Source organism: Amia ocellicauda, chromosome 23, assembly GCF_036373705.1.
Source record: "Amia ocellicauda isolate fAmiCal2 chromosome 23, fAmiCal2.hap1, whole genome shotgun sequence".
In the NCBI taxonomy this organism is placed as follows: Eukaryota; Metazoa; Chordata; class Actinopteri; order Amiiformes; family Amiidae; genus Amia; species Amia ocellicauda.
The window spans coordinates 6694339-6720659 of record NC_089872.1 but is presented as its reverse complement, the minus strand read 5'-3'; the positions used below and the strand labels follow the sequence as shown (position 1 = coordinate 6720659).

Below are 26321 nucleotides of genomic sequence, written 5' to 3'. Positions count from 1 at the left end.
TGCAGTCTCTCAGCGGCAAGACTTCTGTCTCAGACAAACAGAAAGGTAGCTTCTCCCCGGTCTACATATAGAGACTACAAAACTGGGCTTTACCTTCACATTGTGGCATCTACCCCATGGCCCATTAACCAACTTTCACACTTCAGACAAAGCCAAAACTCTGGGCCATCTGACTCAGAAAGAAATGATAGCACCCCATCAGCCCCATGAATGCTCCCTATATCACATTATATCCATAAACAATGCAAATCTAATTCACCTGCCACTGATTGTCCTGCCGGAATGTGGGATGTTACAGGTGTTTACAGAGGCAATGCCATCTGAAGTCGGGGGCCAGGCAGTATGCCTTTTAGGTAAATATGAAATGGTAATGAAAATAAAGTACAGGCTGACTACAGTAGAAATATGCATTTGGAATTATTCTTGGAACTCTGCTTTTGTACCAAAGTAGTAACCATTGTCACATTGTCTGTGTGTAGTGGAATAGCAGCACTCTCAGACTTGGTAGCCTAAGGAACTGGTTTGCACACCTTCAGATCCACCCAAATGAAACAAAGTTGGTCCTCTAAATAAAGCTCCTGACGTCTACCTTCATAGTATTTGTCTGGAATTATGGTAGGATTTGAGTAGGTTGCAAAGAAGTTCTGTTAAAGGCTTTCTTTTGTGTAATTTATGATTGGCCTTGAAGATATAGCCTATAGATATAGCCTATATAGTGTAAATGCATTACACTACTGCAGTGCAATTTGTGGGTCCTGTCTCCAGGTGTGTTTAGCCTTTTCAAAGATTGGAACTAATGCCATTGCATGTCTTTCTCACAGTGTGCCGGACCTAGGTGTATTAAAATGAGTAAAATAGATTGCACTTTTTGTATGTGGTTATGTTCCTTATTGTCTGTTGCACTTTTGTTCCCAATTCTTTCAAACATAAAAATGGTTTAATTGAATTTCTGTGCCTACCATGGTGACCACAGGTTTCAGCATGTAGTTTTCCAGGAATGAGCCAGAACGCATGCCATTTGTCATGCATGGTGCTGAAAAGTGCTGGCTGCAGAATTTCTAAAAAATTCTTGCAATGCTTCAAAATGCACAGATGATATGCTCAAATATAAATCTAAGTCTCTTAAACAGAATCTTTTGGAATCACATAGAATGCCCTTACTGTTCAGGAGATATTGAGACTCAAAGCTGATAGAATTACAATGGCGGCATATGGCACCAATAGGAACTGAAAAATATTGTTTTAAAATGTAAAGTGTCCAATTATAGTGACTCTGGTATCAATTGAAAGGCTGTGGTCCCCTCTACCTGATTATGTAGTCAAATGCAGCGCAGCTCCTTCTCCCTACCCAGTACAGATTACATTATGTCCAATGGGGACATCATGGATAAACAAGGGAAACGTTGCAAATGTCCAAAAGTAGCATGTACGTCCATGAATGGCACAACATTGCATTCGGAATTCACTCAGGCAAAGGAATATGCTGTCAGAAATTGTTTTGGGGCCAAAATGACAAAGTCCTACCTGCATACAAAGGCTTTACATTTAATTCCAATTTGGTAATCTGCACAAAATGTCTCTGTGTGTACAGCCAGGTGCTAAAGCCGTTTCATGTCTTGGGAGAAAAGCATGGATGTATACTACTGTCTGGAGCACAACTGCCACAAACACAAACAAATCAGTGTAAGTTGCTTTGAATAAATCTAGTGTACAACTTGGTTATAATGAAGATCCAGTTTTAAATTAATCTTGTTTTTGCTTTTGCTAATTGGTCTGTTTCAATTCATTAAGGACTGCAACAGTGTGATGCTAAAAGTTCGACTGAGGCAGCTGTCAAGGATCGTAGCTGAAAGCCAATAGGTGCCCAAGTGGGTCAACATGTCGAAAAACCCTGACAGCACCCGGAGAACTGCACTGCATTCTGGGAGCTCCTGGTCACACATGTTCTGTAGCAAACCTGCCATCTCTTTCAATATTCAAGCATTGAGAATTGATCCTGATCCCTCGTTTTAGTTGTTACCCAAAGCAATGTTTTAGTGACGAGTAGAGTACGATTTCAGTGTAGTTTCTGGCAGTTTTAATTAGAAGACGGGATGAGACAATATTTACATTTAATTTTGAATGTACATAGGAGGGGGGGGGGATGCATATTCATGAGTGATTCTTACAATTCTTTTAAATACATTCGAACCAAGAGAGTCCATGATATCTAAGCACCCACCCCTCCCACCTTCCGCCTTCCTGGAATAAAATTGAAAAATTCCATGTATATCTAATTCATTAAACACGTTTGCAGTGCTTTTGTAGACTTCAGGCCTAAAACCCCGGATCCCAAGCTATGGTCTGCTCCTTCTGCAGGTCTTTGTAGCACACAATCTCATCCCCGGGCCTGAAGTCTATGTCCTGGTCCAGAGAAAGACCACACTCCATCCCAGTCTTGACCGACTGCACATCATCCTTGTGGTGCTTCAGTTTAGTCAGAGAACCTGCAGGGGACAGGAAGAGGGTCACACAGGAAGCCCAGGGGAACAGAACAGATGTTCATAAATTGTATGTTTCAATTATCTGTAGATGATTTGTAAGTTTTTTATTGAAATAAGTTGAAGAAAATGGAAAATAAGCCCCCTTTACACCTAGAATCAGGGAAAACAATGTCCACATAAGCGCTGTTGTTCACAGAAGAGTTGTCCTCACTCGAATTTATTCGCTGGGACATATTCTATTCAGAACAGCCTGTGCTCTAATCAAGTCTCAATGATTTCACTCGACACTGGACAGTAAATTAAATGGGCTTCATTACTGTACCTTCCCAGAGGACATCTCTGCCGCGAATGAGTCTAAACTTCATCTTCCTGTCCAGCAGGCCCTTCTGGACTCGGCAACCGGCCACGTGCACTTTCTTCTTGTCCACGGTTACGTCGAACATCGCCAGCACTGTGGCCTCCCCTGCCCCAATTAAAAAAGGTATGACAGAGAGAGGGGTTTATATACATTCAGCAAACTAATACTGCAGTGCTATGTAGGAATCTTGTCTTCCTTCCCCTACAAGGGTGAAACTATTGACTGAATTGCAGTGCTATCCAACAGTGCATTCTGGATTTCATAAGAGCCCTTAAAATTTTGTTCATGCTTGACAAATTCCCCTTATCAATCAAAATCACTCAATCAAACAATTCTTACAGCATCTGCCAAGTCTGCTATCAAACACATTAATATCCTAAGCCTCATGAACCTTGAACACCACCGTCTGTGTCTTGTTTAATGAACTATGCATTTGCGTTCAGTGGTTTATTGTGGCTTAGGTATTAGATTGGTAGACATCTAATAAAAACACAACACAGCTTCCTGTATATTCTTCAGAGCAAGCACAGCGATCGGGTCAGTGAGAGCAGGACTGCTTGCGTACCGATCACACTCTCCTCAACCGTCCCGGGCAGTTTGCTGCTCAGTTCCTCTTTCAGGTCGTCGATGAGCTTATAGATGACTTTGTGCAGTTTGAGCTGTATGCCTTTCTTAGCTGCAATCTGCTGGATGGATTTGTTGGCCGTGACGTTGAACCCATAGATGGTTCCTGACGTACAGGGAGGCAAGGCACAGAAATCACACTACTACTATTTAAAAAAAAAAGTCAGCAGTCAAAGACAACATTTACTCATACTGTAAATTATTATAATTTGTTTAAAATCAGAGAATGATTCAGTAACATGTCCTAACTGAAACTAGTCTATTCTAAGGCTCATACTGTCACTGTGTCAGTGAAAACAGGAAATAGTGGGGTTAAGTTCACTAAATTCAATTTGTAGTTTCTTTATCATATTTGTTTAATTGCCCAAGTGTATCCAATAAACAAAGGGTGCTATTCATAAAACCTCCACAAAATGCATGCTCTTTTAACTTTTTTTTTAATGGCAAGTGTAGCATGCTGGGAAAATGCTACTATTATAGATGTTCTGCAGTGCCAGATCCTGCATGATCTATGGACCCAGGTCCACTAGTCCCTGAGCATTCATGGGAATCACTAGTTAATTGTTGAGGAAAGAAGGCCGGGACTGGAGCCCAGGGCCGCCCCAGAAAAGCAGATTTTGGGGCCTCCCTTTAACCAGGCTTGTGCAGGTGACAAGCGTTCCAGCGGGGCGACCGCAGCAGGGCGACCGCAGCAGGGCGACCGCAGCAGAGCCTACCTGAGAAGGTCTCCGCCAGGCTGATGTCATTCTCAGAGATATCTCCCACCCCGAAATGGATGAGGTCCAACCGGCACTGCTCGTCCGCGTCGTAGCTGTCCAAGATATTCAGGATGGCCTCCACCGAGCCGTCCACGTCACCTGATAACAACCACAACAACTCATATGTTCACAGCTAGTCTCCTCTCTTCCTCAGAGGGCGACACAATGCCCACTGGGGCAGCCCCGCATCCCCTAAAATTTGATTGAAAACACATATTACTACGAATGAATCAGAATAGGCAATTACTTCAGGGGGCTTAACTCATCAGAATGAAATAAAACATAAACTGATGATTTAAGGATGACAACCTGTAAGTCTCAAGTGTTGGGTTGAATGTGCCAAATCAATCCCTCCTCCCTGCAAGTGCCCACCTTTGATGATGAGGGGCAGGGAGAGCTCCTGGTCCTCAGTCTTCTCGCTGGGCCTGAACGCCATGCGATGCTTGTTGGCCCTGTATATGGCCGCCTTCCTCTGCCTCCAGGTCAGGTGACTCAAGCTCTCGCGGTCCTTCTTGTAGCTCTCCAGGTGCTCCCTTTGCTTGGTCTCGATCACATGCATGTCCTGCTTCTGCTTCTCCTGCTCCTCCATGTACTGCCGCCACTCCACCACCTCACGGGCTCGTTGCTGTGGGAAAAGGGGAAGGAACAGTCGTACAGTCGAGCAGCTATACAGTACAGGAGCCCCAGATTAAGATTTAAAAATCTCTTGGGGTTATGACATGAATAGAACACAGTGGAAATGACAATTGTCAGATACCAGGATAAACTCAAAAGCAAACCAGAAAACCCACTGGCAAGAGTGGTGACTGGTTCTATGAGAAGACGTATGCTCTGGTAGAATGACCACTACATCAAGAGCACCGGTGAGTTTTACCCCAGGGGTCTGCTCCTAGAACACCATTCACACAAGGTAGGGCAACCCCAGGGGCATTTTCTCCCTGGAAAAATTGTACGTGAGAAGTCTAAGCTTGTGATGGAATGAGTGGCCAAAAACAGGTGGGACACCACCCAGAACACGTAACGGAAGATGAGTTTGAAAGCAGCCAAGGGGGAGGATGTGACTTTGAGGTGTACTGGCACCTGGCTCTACTCTCTCACCTCAGACTCCACCTCCAGGATCTCGTCCCCGGCCGACGGCAGCTCCTTCCAGCCCACAACCTCCACGGCGGCACTGGGGCCTGCCTCGTTGACCGCGCGGCCGTTCTCGTCGAACAGGAAGCGCACTTTGGCCCAAGACTTCCCTGCCACCAGCGTGCAGCCTCTCCTCAGAGTGCCGCGCTGGACGATCGCTGTGGTGACTGGGCTGTGGGGGAGAGGCGGGAGCTGCAGTGACTCTGCTGGTTTACATTGGTTCTGTTTGACCCCTGTTTGTATCGGTTTCATTGGTCACCAAGCCTCACCACACAAAGTTGGTAAAGGTGAATTTTCAGACAAAAAATGCCAGGACACTGTTAATGTCTTGTGATTTTAAAGCAGTTATTCGTTGCATGTTTCTGGTTAGCACTGATTAAGGCTGTGTTGCAGTCAGTGGTGACCCACCCTTTGCCCTTGTCAGTGCGGCTCTCGATAATGGTGCCCTCCACCAGCCCGGTAGGGTCGGCCTTCAGCTCCAGAAACTCAGCCAGTGCCACTGTGGCCTCGGCCAGAGCAAGCAGGTTATCTCCCTGGAAGAGAGAGAGGAAGAGAGAGAGAATGGTGAGTAGAAGCAGGTTGAAACATCAACACATTGGAGCATCTGGGTTCAAGGGATGAATTGGATTCAGTAATCCAAGTGGGTAAAGGAGGAGGATTGGGGGGGGTCTCAAGACCCTTGAGTTCAATGTCTTGGTAGCTTCTATTGTCTCCTGGTAGTGGTGTTGTTTTGATGAAAAGATTGAACTGGGAATTCCAGAGGGCAAAATCTATACAGGAGCAGAATTAATGAATTCATAGTAGAAGAGCCATGAGTTAAATTCTACTATTTCATGCATTGGGTGTTCGGGATCTTCTTTCTGGTTTGTCCTCTGTTAGGAAGATTAAAATGATAAAATCGCTGCCTGTATTATTGTCTCCAGGCTGCAGGTTATGGCACAAGTTCATACTGTGGGCTCTTTATGAGGTGTGGAGAACAGATAGGGGATTGTGGGGGATCATTAGCAGGAGAACGTCTAAATGCAGGATGAAGGACTGGGTCCCAGGCCGGGCAGGGGGAGAGACTGACCTTGAGCGCAGATATGTGGACGGCCTGCACGTCGCCCCCGAACTCCTCACACACCACATCATGGGATAGCAGCTCCCGCTTCACCCGCTCAGGGTCTGATTTGTGCTTGTCACACTTATTCACAGCCACGATGATGGGCACTGCGCCACGGAGAGACGGAGAGACAGACACAGAGACGCAGTGTGGTTATGTTCGTGGTCAATTCCCTTCAATACTCAGATCAGACAAATTCCATTGAACTAGTTTAACAAATGTGTAGTTAAACAACATTTCAAATTGAACGCAGGGCCTCAGGTTACGATATGGACAGAGGGCCACGGTCGGTTCCTGGCTGCACCTTTGGCGTTCTTGGCATGCTGGATAGACTCCACCGTCTGTTTCATCACCCCGTCGTCCGCCGCAACCACCAGCACCACGATATCGGTGACCAGGGCACCCCGGGCCCTCATGGCGGAGAAGGCGGCATGTCCTGGGGTGTCCAGGAATGTGATCTTCTCTCCGGAGGGCAGCTGGACTGTGGGGGAAAAGAACAGGAGATAACAATGGGAGAGTGGGAATCTTTTCCCTCCTGAAAAGCAAAACACGATGCTATTGTCTGGATGGTGCATAACTTCTTACAACTAAACAAGACAGATAAGACAGACAAAGAAACGAAGCGTATCCGTACAAACTTAGCCCCCTCATCTCCAATGTCACACTAGCATCCAGGAACCTTGGGGTTATTTTTGAATCATCCCTGAAGTTTGAGCTACATAGTAAAAAGCTTATACAATCTTGTTATTACCAGCTGAGAAACATTGCTAAAATTAGGAAATTCCAATTAATGCCGACGCTGAGAAGGTCATTCATGCTTTTATTTCCTCTCAATTGGATTACTGTAACTCTCTTTTTCCCTGTTTGAGCAAGCATAACACATCCAGTCTGCAATTAGTTCAAAATTCAGTGGCTAGACTTTTAAAATCAGGCAAAAGATGTCACATAACCCCAATCTTGGCCTCACTGCACTGGTTGCCCATTACTTATCGTATCAATTTTAAGATTTTATTAATTACTTTTAAAGCAAGACATGGATGCCCCGGATCATATTTTAGAACTTTTAACCCCTTACTCTCCAAATAGAGATCTAAAATCAGCAAATATAGATCTCTTGACTGTTTCAGAGTCGAAAACTAGATCTAAGGGGGATCTTGCTTTTTCAGTTAAGGCCCCTTAACTCTCTGTCTGCCTTATCTAGACTGCTATTCCACACACTGCCATCAACAGATCTTGTGCTGGAATTAGCCACTACATCATTAACAAATGGATAAGAATAGAAAGAAAGAGTGATCTATATCAGTATTTAAGTGACAAAGCTTAAGATTATGCAACAGTCAAAAGTGCCCCCAGCCCCACTCACCCATGAAAGCCCCAATGTGCTGGGTGATGCCCCCTGCCTCCCCGGCCGCCACCTGGCTCTTCCGCAGGCTGTCGAGCAGGGTGGTCTTGCCATGGTCCACGTGGCCCATGATGGTGACCAGCGGGGGTCGAGACACCAGCACCGCAGGGTCTCCTGGGGGCCTGGCAACACAGACACATCAACGGCTTGCTGCATCACATTTCACCATACAGTGCAATAGCATGCAAAACAGGGCACTACAGGGCTTGGTTTTATGGAACTTGCTGGTCTTGCTAATAGGTGACAAGGAACATAATGTCTAAAGACCTGCAGAATAACACCTGATTGGTGATTGGTGTGGACTGTGGGCTCAGGAAGGCCTTTCAGTCTCGATGCAAAAATTATAGAATTAAAGAAGAAAAGCACAATATCCAACCAGACAGAACACGTAACCAAACCAACAGCAGCACATCCAATTCAGCAAAACCCACTTGTACACGGTTTTGTTGGTCCGATTCTGACCGTTTCGTGGCCTGTATCTTTGTACAACATTTTCAACACAAGATGACACGGGGGTTATTTTGGCCTGCGCTTCAGACAACCAACAGGAGCTCAGACACCGACTCATGGCTCATGGGTCTTGGGTTAGGCGCACGTTAACGCACGGTTAGGCAGAAAGGACTTCAAACAAAATCAACTGAGCAAAGGAATAAAAAGAGCGCACCTCTTCATAGCATCTTTGTTCTCCTTCACTTTGTCCTTGGTCAGCTTCGCCCACTTGAATTTCATTCCTGACCGCGTCACTGCTACTTTAATCCACTCCTCCGCCAGGACAGAGTCTGGCTCCAGGGAGTCAATGTCCAGGGCAGTGTTGAGCAGAGCTTCAAAGACATGGTCTGGGAAGGCGGAATAGCAAATCATGGCATCAGGCCCATGACTGGAAAGGGGCCTGGGGTAGCATTTCAGTACCTGGTTCAGCATAAAACACTCTCACATCATTCCATCAGCTTTACACTGACCTTATTGGGGGTCAGTACTCCTGGCTCTGATTATGAAAGCATGCAGCACCCTGCATACAGCTCAGACAATGTGCGTTTATCCCATGACACTGAATTGTATTACAGTCCTGGGCAAGACCCCCCCACCCCACCATCTGCTTCTCATTTAATTCCCAAAACTGTGCACCCAACTAGAGCAATAAGAATGAAATCATTGTTCAAAGACCCACGGTACAGTACATGCATATTTTCAAGGAGAAACAACCTAACAAAGGCACACATTTTTTTTTTCTGTCCTATCAACTAGCCTATCAAACAGGAAAATACATCTGTGAATTTACCCCCTTTTATATACATCTTATTTTTATCATTGTAGGCTGTTTTAGTTTAGTTTTTTTAATTTAGTATTGTTTGAATAGGATAGGGTACTTTTTTGGGCTCCAATGCCTGGATCATGTGATCAGGTATTAGGCTCCATTGAAGAATTGTTTTAAAACAAAGAGCAAAATATTGCAGCTCCGAGGCGATCATCGTTAAAGCAGCACAAAGTCAATATGGTGGTATTTCTGGCAGGAACCTCCAACACAATATTACTGAAAGACATGTTTGTAACACTTACAATACATTCTTCAATGGAATAATCGATACACCGGCACAACTCTACCTGCAATATGCACTGAATAAAGGCGTCAGCCAAATAATAATAATGATGATTAAATTATAAACCAATTATAAACCTACCGATATCTCTGTTCATGGCCTGAGCGAGCTCAGACACAGTCATATACTGCTTAATTTCCACTTCTTGCTTTTCTTGCTTTGCTTTCGGTTTTGAAATCTTCCCAGAGCCCTTGCCCTAAAACAAAATACAAATACAACTATAAAAATTGATGTTTTTCAGTTCAAAATAATTCAATTCAAATGAATATGGACCACCATGGTGCAGCCTTGCATGGGATACACATCCTCTCCCCTACACTATATATTTCTATACATGTTGTTAGTCAATCTCAACTGTGAAGGAGAAAAGGAGGAATGCAGGTTTATTACTTCTCAAACATCCATGAAAGGATTGGAACTCTACCCACTTGTAATGAATAATTATTGAAATGCACTGATACAAATCAACCAACACACAGGATCTTAATATGAAAAAGGAAACAAAGGACTGTGAATATTGCGGGGATTTTATACATGAAAGACTGCTCAGTAGATCTTAAAACTTGTACGTAATGCTGACTGACACCTACATGCTTTGTGGACAGGAGCCGAAGGTCGCGAGAGGGGTGTGGGATTGCAGTGCCCCACGCTGCGGAGGAGATGGGGCGTCCGATGTGATGGAGGCATGATGGGACGGCTCTCCAGTGTACCCTGCCCTCCTCCGCCCGGCACAGAGCACTCAGCTGTTTGAACGCACGGCCTGAGCGCAGCACTGCCTCCAGCCTGGAGATGATGGTCGAGCTCATGGTCCTTGGGCAGACTTCAGAAAGAAAAATACAACCGGCACGTTACTCCCACATGGAGTAGTACAAGAGGACTATACTGTTGTTTGTTTTGTGGCGAAGCTTGGGCCCTCATTTACAAAATATCAACAGTAATTTTATGAAGCATTTACAAAGCATACAAGACTGACATAATGGAAACTGGGTTCATTCATCAGTTATTTTAGACCCAGACCCCCCCACGTCCTTCTATTTTTGTTTCCTTTTTGTCAAATTATTCCTCTAAAGAGAAGGGTTGAGGAAAGTGTTGTACTGTCTTATTGGGGGGGCAAAATATTTTTAAATGATGACTTATTATTCTGAAAGAAGAAATCATACTTTACTGAACCCCTTACCTAGCAATGAGCAATTAAACTTGAATCACAAATAGGATCAGCTATGTATATGCATCACCATATTCACTGCTGTAACTGAAAACGTACATAAGAGCAAGGTCACTCTAAATCACAAAAGTGTCCTACACTTTGACATTATTAAACGACTAACATTCTAATTGTTAGATTTAAATTAAAACATACACATACACACATACATAATCAATATATTTTGCACAAATGTATAAATTAAATTTGTGCAAAAGACTGATATAACAGTAGCAACGTACCTTCTAAGGACCATAAAACTGGGGATCAGATTTATCAACTAACATGAAACATATATCGATACAATGTCAAATCTAATTGTATCGCCCGTGTAGCTAACTAGGATCTATATTTTATTAACTACATGATAAGATGTCACTAATGTGAAAGGGATGCTACTGACTTTCTTTGTGGTAAATTATTTCAATCAACACATCTCACCTCTAATTCCATCAGTTTGCCATATGCAACTCTGTTTTCATGGTGTAGTATTTAAGTGCGTGCGTGTAAAAGAGTGTTTCCATTATCAATCTCACTAAATCGCCGGTCCAAGAGTCATTCTCGCCTCAATATGGGCGCCGCCATGACAGTCTACCCACAATGCATTGCTCTGGAGCGCAGTGACAGCGGCTGGAGTTCGCCCCTGTTCATCCGTGAGGAAACCAAACCGGAGCAACGAAATCGCTTTAATGTTGTGTTACTATATTAAATCAAATATATCAATTAACAGATAATAAAACAAGTACAGTTCTTAGTTCGTTTGGACAAAGCCGTGAAGCAGATAAAATAGTATACTACTATTATATTATTATTATTATTATTATTATTAAGTGACAATAATTGATTTATTTCGTATAGTTTTGACACATATTCGAACACTTCTCAAGGGAATTAAATGTATCCAATACCATGCAATACGATATCATGTAATTGTCCTTGTAGCGCAGGTTACCCCAGGTCTGCACAATCCCACACATCCTTTTGGCGGAAATCTGCGCTGCACAAACGCGACCGTTGTTCTGATAGATGCAACTACTGTACATAGTTGTCTGATGTGCGCCTGCGCAGTCGAGTTCAAACTTGTCTCCAGTTACAGTAGGAGGCGTGCGTGGATCCCAGTTGCGTCCAGGAATCAGGAAAGACACACTTTTCTATCATTCCCAGTTTTAATTGAATTATTTTACAGAAAGTTGTATGATGGGGTCTTCCGAGCTGCGAAACGAATTGGAAGGGTACCTTAAAAACCTGAATATCGACACGTTGTGCGTGGAGCACCCGGAGGTACTTGTTTCTTATTCAATTCACAAAGCGCTCTTCTGTACCTGAAGGTAGTTTGTGCAAATTCACTTAGCTGGGGATGGTCTTTGGGGTATGCAGCTTGAAAGGAGAGCCAGGGATTATATACAAATAATAATAAAAAAACACGATATTTAAAAAAGAAAAGTAGTTCATAAAAGTCCCCAGCAGCTGGCAGTGCATTGTGATATATAAACGTGTCATCATGGTTGGATTGAGTTCCTCCTGTTCAACAGCGGAGGGCGCAATACTCAATAAAATGGTCCATATAAGTACTGATTAAGTCTCCACCCTGTTTATACTTTGGCTAATTGAATTTTCAACACTTCTAAAAATATCAGATGTTTTAGTGTACCTTTCTATATCTTTACAATAAGTCCTGAACCTTGAAACAGTCAAGCTCTTTAGCATGCAAGTGATGTCCAACCCTCCCTTTCTCGAAGGTCTTCACCGTGGAGGAAATGATGGCCCATGTGCAGCACCTGAGCGGAGCCGTCAGCAAGAACCTCTTCCTCAAGGACAAGAAGAAGAAGGGCCTGTGGCTGGTGACGGCCCGCCACGACCGGCCCATCAACCTCAACGACCTGGCCAAGAAACTGGGCGTGGGCAGTGGGAACCTGCGCTTTGCCGACGAAGCCACCATGTTGGAGAAGCTCAAGGTTGGCCAGGGCTGCGCCACCCCTCTGGCGCTCTTCTGCGACAAAGAACAGGCGGTCAAATTCGTCCTGGACAGCGACCTGGTCGATGGAGGCCATGAGAGGGTGTACTTTCACCCCATGACTAACACAGCCTCCATGGGGCTAAAGCCGGAAGACTTTCTGAGATTTTTAAAGGAGACCGGGCATGAACCTATTCTTCAAAGCTTTGAGTAAAGTGCACTGATGGGAAACTGAGATACCTTAATGGGTCTGTTTCCATGGTCTTTTGTTTGTAGCTTATTAAATGTTCTCTCCAGGATTTAGGTTTTTTTAGGTTGTTCTGTTCAAACTCACTTTCCCAGCAAAACTGGCTCTTGAATAGGCTTGTCAAAGTATAAAATAAAAAGAGAAGTGGATTTGCAAGTAGTGCATGACAATTGTACTTCTCCATTACACTTCCTTGCAATAACATTTATACACACACATATAGAGCTCTTTTCAGAGCCCAATTCTGCTGGGAAGTTCAGTTTGTCTGGAGAACTTGGGAAACTAGTTTAAACCAAAACACACGTGAATGTGAAAAGGAATAGGAAAAGGAAGTTTAACCACATCCTAGAAAGAGAGGGTCTACATATTAAAAGTTTGAGTGAAGCCAAGGATAATTTCCAAGTTTCTTCCAAGTTCCACACAGCTGGATGTTAAATTAATACAGATTTCAAAAATGACATAAGTATATTTTCTAGGTATATTCTAACCTTAATGGATATGGGAACAATTAAAATGAAACATCAAAAGGTTGTGATATTATGACAGTGAAAAGGGTAGTTTAATCCTTGTGTCCATTACCAAGAACAAAATAAAACAGTCAACATCCTGATTGGTGGTATTTATTGGAATTCCTCGACAAAAAACAATCGTATGTCACAGATACTGCAAAACCCCTCTTGGCTCTTAAAATAAACTGAATTGAAAACAAGAACCATCAACCGCACATTGCCTATTGAGAACATTGAAAATGCAGTCTTACAATGCATATTTTACAGAGGAGACAAACAGAATTGTGTATGGCGTCTAGGAGTAATACCCGGACCAGTGCACTGTGTAGAACTACAGCATTGGTTTGGACTTTCCTATAATGTGTAAAAGAATGTCTGTCTGTTCTTAAGGGAATTGAAAATCACAGGCTTCACCAGCACCAGATGGCAGCTGCCAAAGATCAAAGGCTAGGGTCATCTCAATCACGTCCTTAAAAGAAACAAAAAACTGAAAAAATATCAATTATGATCAAGGCCTGTTTATTAAAAGAGTGTTTTGTCTGAAAACTGCCTGGATCACTTCATATTTGTGGATGACTAGTCTCTCCTGAAGCCAGGGCAAACTGTTTCCTTATGTTATTATCCTACTGGCTCCACTGTGAGCTTGGTCAAATGAATGCACATGTTAGGTAGTGGGTCTCCAGCTGTCACTTAATGTCAAGACTGAGCAACAGCTGCCAGAAGAACAACAAAAGTTCAGTGTTTTTTTTAAAGCTACCCAACCATTTGCTACCAAGATACAAGTTAAACCTATGTGTCACACCTCAATACTGATTTTAGAGAGAAAAAGAAGGATTGTTGAGATTGTTAAAAAAACAACAAAGAACGCTCCACTATACCCAGATTCCGGTGGATTGCAAGGCAAAGTCATTTTACTGTCCCATTTTCTATGAGATGAGGTTTTGACATTATTAGTGTAACAGAAGACCACCTTTAACAAGTTTATTTTTTCATTACTTGAGAAAAAAAGGAAACACAAAATACCCTTTAACAATTGTGTTGATTTTTCTCTAAACAGGAATAGTATGACCCCGCCCCCCCAAGTTAAAAAGAAAATAATCGGAATCAAAATTATAATATGGCTAATATAATACAATAACATTTATGGCAGTAGTTGCAGGACAGCATTGACAATCGGTCAAGACATCGCACTTGATTTTCTCTACATGCTTACCTGGGGTGACAGGAGATCTGAGTATTTGCATTTGGGAACCACTGGTTTACAGCACAAGCATAGTTTTACTGTACAGCATGTGTAACAAGTTCACATCTAAATTCGAATCTGACTTTATATCACCGGCAGCTTAAAAAATGATTAAATAAGGTGGAAACTAGAGGACTGGAGCTGGGCACCCTCAGTTGAAGTTGGTTTTGCCCTGCTGCTTTGGATTGGCAGATATACAAACCTTCTTTGGGATAATCATTCATTGAAAAATCCATTGCTTTGCCAAGAATCATCCGGCAACACCAGACTGCCTCTCACGGTGTCCGTCATACACCAAGAGATGCTCGTTTTGCTTTCCAGTTCAGTCCTGCTGGTAATTCCATTGGCTGGGTTTTGTGCTTGACTTGTTAACATCCCAGGAATCTTGATTGATGATAAAGGTTTAAAAATAAGAACATCTCATTTGCTGGTCTCCAATATGGCTGTTTCATGAAGCCATTATCCCCCCCTTTATTAAAGCTTTTAAACATTTGTGCAAATCAGTCTCTCTCCAAGTGCCTCAAGGAACAATGCTTAAAGAGGAAACAGAGAAGGACTAAACTCACATTTTCATACCCAACCTACTGAGAAAAATAAATAAAATGTCCGATCTTATCAGGCCTTCATAGACCAGCCTTTTCTTCACGACTTCAGGATCATACCCATTGAGAGATCTGTATTGCGACTTATTTGCATACCTGCCAAACAGTAGAAATGATTGTTTGACCCTGGGGCCACAGATGGTAGCAAACTGGATTATGGAATTTGACTAGGAAACAACATGTAAGCGATGATGTGCGTCTTGGCCTAGCCTTATTACCCCTTAATGACACAAACACGCAGAGCTGATGCACAGGGAAATAAAATACCCAGAATGTATCCCTAGATGGTTCAGAGTTATGGCAAAGAGCCTCTTTTATGTGCACTGGCTGCCATTTGGTTTGGCTCATTGATGGCTTCAAATTAACTGTGGTCTGAAAGAGGAGGGAAGGCCTTGACTGTGATGTTTTCTATTTAACTATTAAAACAGTTTTTGGACTTCAGACTCCTGACTTAGCCATGGACTGTTAGATCATTAAAGAATTCCAAACAAAGGGTTACCAATTGTCAGCATCCATCTTGAATGGCAACAGATGATTCACATCCAAAAAACACCAGGTCAGCTAACCAGGCAAAACTCAAGACATAGTGCAAAACATGTCGATCAGCATTGATTTGTTCCATTTCCCCCAAAATTACATAATGAATCAAATCCATTCAAGGATTTATTCTCTCAGAGAATTCAGTCATTAAAATAAAAACTTTTCAAATCAAAATGGCGTCTGCAGTATAAACAAGATCAAAAACAGTTCTGTATTACATGAATTCAAAATACTATATTTACTCTGTCAGAGCAAATCACTTTCTCTTATTATTCCGGAAACAACTTAATCTGCATACTCAAGGTATGAATATGGGAAGCCATGGTGACAAACCATTGCCAACTGATCTCTCACTGAAGTACTGAACTGTGAGATCTGCCTAACTGAAGTAAGCAACCATTAACAAACACTGGACCCTGGACGATAAATGATTGCATATTCAGTTGGCACAGCTGATGGGAGTGAATTCACATTGGACCCACTGGAATCCTTGAGGGAGGAGGCTTAAGTAAATACAGGCTGTCATTCCCATATCAGCTCAGCAGGTTATGTGGTCTGTAAAGTGTATCAGTGGGAGATTATTATCCCTACTAAAAGATTAAAGCACAGTGAGTTAAATGGTTTTGGCTGAGAGATGGATAATTATGTCTCGATGATATCGGGGGCAGGTCAGAAATCAGATTATCTGTAGAAGGAAGAGTTTGTTTGGAGTCTGAAAACAGACCGTTCTCTGCTACTGTAAGCCTACTGTACAAGGGGCACCAACAGAAACCACAACGCCGACTGCTTTTCACACCGTCACTCGATATCACAAAACTGTTTTTGTTTATTGTCTGCCCTTTGGATGAGTGTCTGTCTGCCTGAAGTTACATTAACTGCTGGCGTCAGCGCTCGACAGCAAGAGTTTCTCGTAATTGTTTTACGAACGCAGGCAACTTTCTGGAGTGGGTGGCACACAAAATAATAAAATAAAAACTCCCCGTGATCTGGATGAGATGATGAGACAAAATCTTCAGAAACCTCAGAGTTGCCCACATCAAATGCCTTTATGTAAAAGAAAAGGTGGAAAAGGTAATGCTCTATACATAATCACAGTTACTTGCAGTATGATGATGTTTCGAACGGAGGAACAGAGCCGGTGCTTCGGGAAGCCAACTCTTACACTTTCCGGAAAGCAAAGCAAAATCATACATTGTTGCATACATACATACATACATACATACATACGACCTTTTGCAGTAATACTCCAGATAACAGGAAAGCAATTCACAAAGTCTTTTCTCATAGTCTTCTTTTGGTATGTTTTACAAAAAAAAGAAAAACAAAAACAAATTAACTTGCAGCAATATCTTTTTGTGGGGGGAGGTTGGGGGTATGTTGATTGCTTCATGCAGAATGTGGTCACCACCGTGGGTGTCCACACACTATAAAGTCTGTGCAGGTCTTTAAATGCAGGGTTTAGCAGTGCCTTGAAGTAGAAGGAAAAAAAGCGTATATGTTGTACATGCTTCCCATTTACAAAGAGGCCACTAAACTGGTAAAAGAGTCTGGCTAGTTAAAAGCTATACACAGAAGACGTGGTTGAATCTTCAGAGTCTGTGAAAAGCTTGTTCTCCTTCCCAGAAGTGAATCTTGGCACAGGGAATAGGTCCATTTCGGGTGCATATTCGCAAGTCTGTCAAATCCAGAGAGCAGTGCAAATTGCCATAAAAATTTGAATGTTCTTTTGTTAGAAAAAAAAAAAAAAAAATCATCACTATGTCATTCTTGGAGGGAGTCCTACATTGCTCCTTGATTCAAGGAAAGGTAGGATGGCTAGCATTTTCTACTGAAAAAGGGTTTCAGAAGGTCTCTTTCTTTTGTCACTTTTCTCTTTAAGACAAGGATTTACACGTTTAATGTCTCGGTGAAGACCATCGCAGCAGACCAGAATTAAAGGCTTCAAAATGACAGCTTGAAGGTCACTTTTCTCTCTGAGCAGGAGGTGGCAGACAGAAGAGCCGAGAGGAGGAAAAAAAAAGGCATAGAAGGAGATAGTTAGAAATAGGAAAACAGCGACACAGACAAAACACAGATGGACGACTAGCTACAAACCAGACAACACCAGCAACAACCACAGGCATGCACTGAAAGACAAGGAGTGAAAAAAAGCAATGGGTTCAAGCTGGAGCCATGCAATACTGTATAAACAACACAACACTGCGCGCTGCTACAGAGCAAGAAAACTGAGCTAAGTTATTGACAATTAAATACTAATTTTATTCCCAAAACCAACCAACCAACCAAACCAACCAAAAAATAAAAAAAATAAAAGGATCAATCTTCCAGCTTAGCAAATCAAAGGAAAGAGCAATTATAGAACTGTGCTTGGATGCATTGCATGTGAAAGAATAGTGTACACTTGTGCACAAAAGCACAATAATAAAAAATAAAATAAAAATCCACAGTGACCTGCCCAGGCATGCAGATGAAAAGCCCAGCAATCTCGCATTTCTGTTTTTTTTTATACACGCATGAAGAACACAAAGCCAATTCAGAAGCAAGCACATACAGTCGTTTACACTTGTTATAGTGTGCATCGTCGTATGGTGAATGGGATGCGGTTAGTTGGTTAACTGGGGCTTCCCCAACCCCACCGTGAATGCTCTCTGCAGGAAACTCACCACTGTAGCCCACATTGACGGTGGCAGTGTGGCTATGCTTAGGAGCTATGTTGCTCCCCAGTCCTGCTTTTTGACTTTCTGCGTTCTTTCTGTGTACCATCCACATCTGCAGAAAAAGGCACTGGATATTATTTCCAAATACAAAAAGGGGTTATAGAAAGATTTGCATTAGTGCGCCAACATAATGGTGTAATCGATGTGGTGATAACGGTAGGAATCAGAATAAATGAATGACTACAAATAAAATAAATAAAACTCTACATTGACATCATCCGTATGCCCTTGGTGATCAGCTTCTGTGTGCCTATATCTAAATGGCACTGTACAAGGTGCTGACTTTGTTGGAGTTTAGTGTGCCAAAAAAACAACCTTTTCCCAGTCACTGGATTTGAGGTCCAAATGCTTCTGCCGCCTAACTAGACTGTGGATTTATTTGACTGTGACAGAGCAACCAAGCCCAAGAGTTGAAATTGAATCACATGTGGTGATATGGGTTTCCAAGCAATTCAACCACCTTGCACACAAAATGTATGAAAACAAGTTGCACCAATATAAGCTGTAAACATCCCCCCCCACCCCCCCTGATTGCAATAACAAAAGGAGCAGACAGCTGCAGAGGTCTCAGCACACGACATAGGGTAAGTGTTTGGCACCTGAACACACACATTCATTTTGATTCGGAAAAAATCAAAATGGAAGCTTAGGATTGACACGGCCGAAGCATTCCTGAACATTTTGAAAGCAACAGAGGGTCCGGGCATGCAGCTTAATCAAACATGCAGATAAAGTTGCAATAATACAATCCATGGTCCAGATCCTCACGACACCCAGGAAACACCAAGAAATACATTACACAGCAAGGGGTGCAGTCTGCGGTGAACTGTACATTTCTACTGGTACTGATAACAGTTAACACTAACATTTTAGGAATTGTGTGGTCCAAATGACCCGTCCTATCCACTTACTCACTTCATGGGTATTAATCTGTGTGTAGCTAATAAATAAAATAGTGATTTAATCTACTGTGTGCAAGGCAGGTGTTTCTACTAATAAAACCAGCATGAGGTTTAAACCAGGAGCCCTTGGCGAGATCCTGGTTGGCTCTGCAGGCCAAAGTCTTTGACCATGAAGATTTGAAAAACATCATTGGCTATAACTATAAAGCAGCATTTTTTTTTTTTTAAAGGAACTCGAAGAAAGCATAATAATAACCAAAAACAAAACAAAGCAACAGAATCTCAGTGCATATTCACATTCAGTCACAGAAGGACACTATATTTGGTTAACAGGAGCAGCAGCTGTAATGTAAGGAGGCTTTGTTTAAGAGGCACAAGCTCATGCAGAAAATCAGTGACTGGCCAACGATGGCCCTCGCTTAAGAATCTGCGCTTCTGAACTGGCGAAACAGTTCACAGTACAGAGCAACAGTGCAAAAGAGCAGGGAAATCAGGAGCCATCCTCTGGGGAGAATGGGCAGAGTGCATGCATTGCAGTTCACCACTGTCCATCGATCAGCTTCGGTCAGGCGGACTGGGGCCGCAGAGGAACTCAAAGGCATACATCGCGGTGAAATGAATGATCAGTTATCTAATAATCTTGTTGGGCTACACACAGCCATATTCATACCACAAGGACTGGTTGTCCTCAGACACTAGCATGGGGGTCTGGAGATCAGCGGGACTGTCTTCACGTTCAGGGCTTGCCAGTTCACTAATGGGGTTGGAATCAGGTTGGCAACAGTGCTGTGTGTCAACTTTGCTCAGCCCTGCTTTCACTGGAGATACGTAAGCCACCTCAGTGGGCCTGGAGGGCAGGCTGCTGATGTTGCTAACCAAGGACGTGTTTAGACACAGAAAGGGCTGGTTCTTACAGGGGGCCATATACACAGGCTGGCTGACTGGCGGGTCGAGGAAGATGGACTCGACTGGGAAGGTAGGCCCAGAGGTCTTGGACTTTGGGCTCTGTCCCTCCTTCACTGTGGAGTGGTCAAGGGAGAAAGGGCTGGCCGGCTTGCGACTGAGCGCAGGGGGGCTGTGGGAAGGGAAGTGGGGGTGGTGGGCAGGGTGCTGGTACTCACTGGGTGCTGCCTGGCTGCTGGCGGCGGCCTTGGCTGGCGAGGGGTCCACAGACACTGGCTGCCTATTGTCCTTGGTCATAAAGTCGTGAATGCTGGTCCTGCGTGTGGAGCCCTCAGCTGTGGAGATGACGCTGCTGGCGCGGGGGAGGGTGGAGGTGGACAACGTGCCGGGCTCCTTCTGCCGGGGCGAGGCCTGCTGCTGGGCTCTGTCCAGCTTCTCCGACATGGACGTGGCTTTGCCCTGAGCCCCCAGCGTAGGCCTCGGCGCTGAGCCCCTGACCCTGGTGCTCTCCGCCTTCCTCAGGCTGGGCTTCACCGCGTGCCCCGGTTTAGGCGGCCGCCCGTCCGAGAAGTCCGCCGCAGTTTTCCCGCTTGCCGATCTCATGATCCCACGGCTGCTGGAGGAAGAGGCGGAGGTGGGCCGGTCTGCCTTCTCCTTCCTGGGCGGTTCGCAGGAGTCGCTTCCTGGTCTTGCCACCTCCACTGGAAGGTTCTCCTGGCTACCAGACTGCAGTAACCAAAAAAAAGAGGGTGGGGACAAATGCACCAACAGGTCAAACAAGTACAGTACAGTGCCTCCTCTCTCACTCCTGGCACTGCTGACTGGCTGTAATGCTCCTAGGTGGCCTCACTCTCCTCTAATTACTCTACAGCTACAGCCCTAGAGTGGTTTATAGCAGTTAAAAGACTTTTGTCATTATCATGCCTTTACTTCATAATTGAAAGAAAAGTGGAGGTAATTAGTGAGGCCATTAAAAAGAGTTCAAACTTCCAAGGAAATCTTGTCGACTGTGATCTCCAGATCGAAATTCAATTTTGCTGCCTGTGGTCTCGGTCTACCTAGTAAATGCAATGTCACAACACCAGCTGCGAAGTAATTAGTGAGAAATGTCCACCTGTATTATACCTCTAGACATTGTGTTTAAAATAATCTGGTTTGATCTGTAACAACTACCACCCTGCCTTTCTAAGATCCATGGTCCAACTTCCACCTTCCTGTGATATTAGTCTCCTGGACATCTCGCCACTCTCGCTTGTATGCGCTTTCTTATCGAACTCATATGCTCCTGATAAATTATGCATTTTAGCACTTTTAATTTTACAGTAACTACTTCTGTAACATTAATGTCTATTTGCAGTCAACAGGGATATTTTGCCCGTGCTTTAGCACACCTGTACTAGGATATATGCTTTTTAATGTATTTTTAATGTATTGGATTTACTTAAATTCTTTGGAAATGTTTCTTGCTCTCTTACTGTATACTGTAAAAGTGAAAGTTGCCCTTCTAAGAAATACATAAGAAGCAGAAATCACAATGGTCCTAGTAGGCTGAGGCCTGTGTCCATCTGCTGTACCTCTGCCGGGGATTCCTTGCTGCTTTCTTCCAGGAACTGTTGCAAGGAGACCTTCTCGCTGCCCGGGGAGCCGGTCTTCTTCTTGTGCTGCGCAGGGACGTCCAGCGACTTGCGGAAGAGTAGGGGGCTCTGATTGGAGGGTCTCGGGGTAAAGGTCCCTTGCTGCTGGACAGGGCTGCTGCCGGTGGACCACACCTCATTGTCCAGACTGAGGCTTAACTCGCCACTGCTCTCACTGTGTGGCCGGCTGTGGCCCCCGTTGACTGTAGCCGCTGGGGAAGGGGAACACGACATGACACAATCAAGTCAGTTCAACAGCACACAGTCCTGCACTGACTCCCACTAGTCCCTCATTCCAAGAACTGAGATACTTGACATTATATCGGCAAGATATAATGTATGGTACATCATTTGTTTCTGATTTTGAGCATTTCTGTGGTTTGGTTTGTCACTGTAGTTCAAATTCCTATCAGTAACGCTCATGTAATACTGTAGCAGAGACCAAGAAAAAGCCCTGAGCCACATGTTAGTCACTGTAACACCGTGAGGCTAGTAGGCACATGGGTAACACAGTATTACAAAAGGAGAAATGCAACAGATAGCCGTGCTTGAATACGGGAGAAAAAACAGGCACTTCTTGTTGAAAAGAGACCCTTTCTACTGCAAAGGCCTGCAGGCACTATCAACAGTGCAACAGGAACAAAAGGAAAGGACCCAATACAATAGGGTACACTGTTGTCTTACGGGCGTCACAGTTGTGCCAGCGGGACAGATGGTTAACGTCTCTTCTGTAAACACAAACAGGGCTCAAGATGAGAACTCGCATAACGACAGAGCCTCAGATACGAAACGGCACATTACTCAGCAACACGACGTCGTAATTGAATGAGCCATTTATGAATTAAAACACTAAGCAAAAAATACATTCCTTGCTCTTATGGTATGTGTGCGTTCTGCATTGCTGAGCTTAATGGATGAACATGCAGATTACATTTGTTTACACTAATGAAAGCAAAGGGGGCCACACTCTCCACAGAAAGCAAATTGGCAGGAGGGGTGGGGGGCTTGGGAGTTGAGCCGCGTTAGTCATCATTACAATACTTCTCTAGACAGAGGCATTCACACGTTCATCACCTGCTTATCTTCAAGAGCGTAAAACATATGCACAGTCAACCAGAGATACACAAAATGGATAAATGAGAAACTGAAATCAATAATGTTCAAACTGCTGCTCGGAAGAAGGGGGTGGCAGTAGCTTTTCAGAAGTAGCGTCGCCCTTCTGTGGGTATGTTTGTTGTCATGGTGACATTTTGAGGGGTCTGTAAAGACCGGGGGGGACAGGTGGAAGGCTGTGTTGAAATTCCAGTGATACAGTCACCTTCAAAAACTAGATTGAGTGTCACCGCACTGCGCTGCCAGATCAACCCCAAAGGAGGCCCGATTCTTCTCTTGTGGGTTCACATTGTGGAGGAAGCATCATGCGGCTTTTGCAAGCTAAGCTCATGTCTGGACATGAAAGTGCAGGTTCTCACATCTTACCAAGTGACCTCACGCAGATCGCCGCTTGGAGAACAAAGTGAGAAAACGGGGTTGACTACACTTTCACCGCAAAGCTCCTTTACTCCTGATTGTAAGACTATAACATATCTTGCAATTGAACATTCAATGTCTTTAGAGATTTAATCCCCAAAATCATGTGGCACAGCTGCAGCCTGTACAGACCTCCGAGATATACGCAGAGAATACATCTGACTGGTCGTAGTGTATCGCATGAACGTCTTAATCTTAATGTCAGTGCACAGTGTGAGATCATTGCATTGGAAGTTCATCAGTTGCTATTCAAAAATCATATCTTACAGCCAAATCATATCTTACTAGAAAGTACAGTATAAAGCATGCATGTGTACTTCCCTCCCAAAATAAGTTGGCAGAGGTCTGTGCAGAATTCAGGTCAATATTAAAAAAGAAATTAACTGCTCCCTTTGCGGTGGGGTCGTACCTTTTTATTACAGCAAACAGTACTGTTTATACAGCTAGTCGTATATATTTTTGTATCACCAAAGCAATCGGCACATTCACCTGGTTAACGATAGTGTTATGAATCAAACAAAAGTCCACTAGGGCTAAATAAAGTCCAGTTCAATAATAATCATAATAACAATACATATTTATTAATTCATTTATTAATTTTGTATTAAAAAGCATCGCAGCAGTACTTAGTTTAGACTCTATCCTTCTGTTCTCCCAGTAAACAACATGCTCAGTTCACAGATGTCAGAAGCACAAAAACAATTCTCAAATGTAGTTTTCTTACATTCCCCCCAACCCCGACACCTCCCAAAAACACCTTAAAAGACATCAAGAGATTTCTGCACACAGCCAGCATATCTTGGGAGAGTACAGACATGCATATTAATATATATACAGTTAGGTCCATAAATAGTTGGACAGTGACAAAATTGTCATCATTTTGGCTCTGTACGCCAGCACAATGAATTTGAAAGGAAACAATCAATATGCACTTTAAGTGTAGACTTTCATCTTTAATTTGATGGTAGTTACATCCAAATTGGGTGAAAGTGTAGGAATTACACCAATTTTTTTGTGGTCCCCCAAATTTTAGGGGCTCAAAAGTATTTTGATAAACATAATAATTAATTAAATTGTGAGTTTCAATACTTGGTTGCAAATCCTTTGCAGTCAATGACTGCCTGAAGTTTGGAACCCATAGACATCACCAGATGCTGGGTCTCTTCCCTGGTGATGCTCTGCCAGGCCTGTACTGCAGCAGTCTGTAGTTCCTGCTTGTCCTTGGTGCGTTTGGGTGTAATTCCTACATCGTTCACCCAATTTCACTCAAATTAAAGATGAAAGTCTACACTTAAAGCTAGGGTATGCAATCCTGAGACGCCAGCAGTTAGCAGCTTGTTTTGAAAGCATAGAGCCCGCCCTCGCTTCAGAGAAGTCTCAAAAGCCACGCCCCCTCTATCACACATGCGCACACATGCAGAGTCTCAGCGCCAGGAGGAGAGACGTGTGTGTAGAATCGATCGCAACAGTTTCAGATTACCGCATGTCTCATTCATAGGTTAGACATTACAGTAATAACAAACGTAAACATCTTATTTACGGTTATTATGTTTTTAAAAATAGTAGCTGTGGCTCGCCTTCCATTCTCGCGCTCGCTCTGCACAGCGTCAAGGTTCCCGCGCTGATGACGTGTGATTGTCTGCGCGAACAAGTTGCGCGGCGGTATGCAAATATAGATTGACAGACAGGAAGGACATCCTATCATTACATTCGGACCGAATGCAATGATTGGTTGATCCTTTTTTAGTCCTGTCCCTTCCACAGAAGATATATGTATATTTTTTTTTTAATTTAGACCATTTAAATTATTGATTGCTATCAAGATGTGAAGAGACTTTCAACCAGTATAACAAAAAATGTTTCTGGAAAATATTGCATACCCTACCTTTAAAGTGCATATTGATTATTTCCTTTCAAATCCATTCTGGTGGCGTACAGATGACTGTGTCAAATATTTATGGACCTAACTGTATATATACGAAAATAGGTTACCTTATAGTGGATAAACAAACTAAAGGAAAAAGTAGTCCGCGTGTCCTGCCTGCATACAGTCCATAGTCATATGTTCTTTTAAAACGTATATAAGATTCTTATATAAGAAATAACAATCAACATGATGCTGACACGTTTCGACTCATTCGTCTTTCTCAGAGCATTGTCGATCTATGACTATGGACTGTATGCAGGTGGGAGATGCTGAGAGTCACCTATTTTCTCACATATTTCCTGGGACAAGGCATCTAAAGTGAATTGTTCACACTGTTGTAGTGCCAGCAATTTTATAACTCATCTGTGTATATATATGACATATATGTGTTCACTTAAAGTTGCTATTCAGAAACACAAAGTTACATTACAGTCACATTAGCAAGGAAGCAGCAGAACTGTACCTTTCCCTTCGAGCGGTGAAGCGTTATTATTGCTATTACTACTGGTAGTCTTGCTACTATCAAGGCTGGTGGGTCTGGAGGCTGGATAGGGGAGATCAGGGTATAGCATGAGAAATACAGCACGGTCAGCAAATGGGAGGCTACTGTTCAGCTCTGACTACAGGACAGTGAGAGGCAGGAGCCATGCAGCGAGTGGGCAAGCCAGGCATGCGCACTGGCACAAGGTACGGGGTGGCTTACAGGAGAAAGAGCCCAGTGCTTTCCAAGGGATCCAGGGGGACGCTTTGGGGAAGGCAGCTACAGGAGGGTGTGTGTGGGGGGGGAAGGGGGACAGACAGGAAGGTGAGCTCAGAGGAGGGACGAGGGACGAGGGACAAACGGAGAGACAGGACTGTAAAGGAACCAGGTCATTAGTGGAATACAGACAGAACAAGAAGGAGATCGAATTAAAGGGGGAGGCATAACAGAAACACAAGTAGAATTGAGAATC

The 26321-nt window shown here is 43.5% G+C and overlaps 3 protein-coding genes across 6 annotated transcripts in view; 1 reads left to right on the top strand and 2 right to left on the bottom strand.

The window, feature by feature from the left end:
• Positions 1-2062: 2062 nt before the first annotated feature.
• On the bottom strand, positions 2063-11690 carry mtif2 (mitochondrial translational initiation factor 2). 2 transcript variants are annotated; one of them, XM_066696950.1, is made up of 14 exons: positions 11569-11690; positions 10047-10276; positions 9538-9652; positions 8523-8694; positions 7820-7980; positions 6761-6937; positions 6424-6563; positions 5763-5887; positions 5322-5526; positions 4596-4848; positions 4182-4322; positions 3407-3571; positions 2806-2946; positions 2063-2486 (listed from the first exon to the last, which is right to left on the bottom strand). In XM_066696950.1, the coding sequence occupies exons 2-14, from the start codon at positions 10260-10262 to the stop codon at positions 2317-2319; spliced, it is 2181 nt and encodes a 726-aa protein (XP_066553047.1). In that variant the 5' UTR covers positions 10263-10276; positions 11569-11690; the 3' UTR covers positions 2063-2316. The 2 variants fall into 2 exon arrangements, with proteins under 2 accessions (XP_066553047.1, XP_066553048.1); XM_066696951.1 differs by lacking the exon at positions 11569-11690 and adding an exon at positions 11102-11493.
• Positions 11691-11725: 35 nt separating this feature from the next.
• Positions 11726-13471, top strand: prorsd1 (prolyl-tRNA synthetase domain containing 1). The gene is made up of 2 exons (XM_066696952.1): positions 11726-11941; positions 12400-13471. Exons 1-2 carry the CDS (start codon positions 11855-11857, stop codon positions 12826-12828), a joined length of 516 nt encoding a protein of 171 aa, XP_066553049.1. The 5' UTR covers positions 11726-11854; the 3' UTR covers positions 12829-13471.
• Positions 13472-14337: 866 nt separating this feature from the next.
• The window catches only part of ccdc88ab (coiled-coil domain containing 88Ab), an 84262-nt gene continuing 72278 nt past the window's right edge, over positions 14338-26321 (bottom strand). For 2 of the 3 annotated variants that reach the window (XM_066696946.1, XM_066696948.1), the window contains 5 exons: positions 25832-25912; positions 21852-22123; positions 20496-21003; positions 18419-18524; positions 14338-17728 (listed from right to left, as the gene is read on the bottom strand). In XM_066696946.1, coding sequence (XP_066553043.1) covers positions 18457-18524; positions 20496-21003; positions 21852-22123; positions 25832-25912 — 929 coding nt within the window. In that variant the 3' untranslated portion in view covers positions 14338-17728; positions 18419-18456. The remainder of the gene's footprint in view (positions 17729-18418; positions 18525-20495; positions 21004-21851; positions 22124-25831; positions 25913-26321) is intronic. The other variant, XM_066696947.1, reaches the window with a different exon arrangement.

Coding starts and splice junctions, on each gene's coding strand:
- mtif2 (XM_066696950.1), bottom strand. CDS start 10,262: ATGAGCTCGACCATCATCTCCAGGCTGGAGGCAGTGCTGCGCTCAGGC. Junction 9,653..10,046: donor GGCTCCTGTCCACAAAGCAT/GTAGGTGTCAGT, acceptor ATTTTGTTTTAG/GGCAAGGGCTCTGGGAAGAT. Junction 2,487..2,805: donor CAGAGATGTCCTCTGGGAAG/GTACAGTAATGA, acceptor TGTCCCCTGCAG/GTTCTCTGACTAAACTGAAG.
- prorsd1 (XM_066696952.1), top strand. CDS start 11,855: ATGATGGGGTCTTCCGAGCTGCGAAACGAATTGGAAGGGTACCTTAAA. Junction 11,942..12,399: donor TGTGCGTGGAGCACCCGGAG/GTACTTGTTTCT, acceptor CCTTTCTCGAAG/GTCTTCACCGTGGAGGAAAT.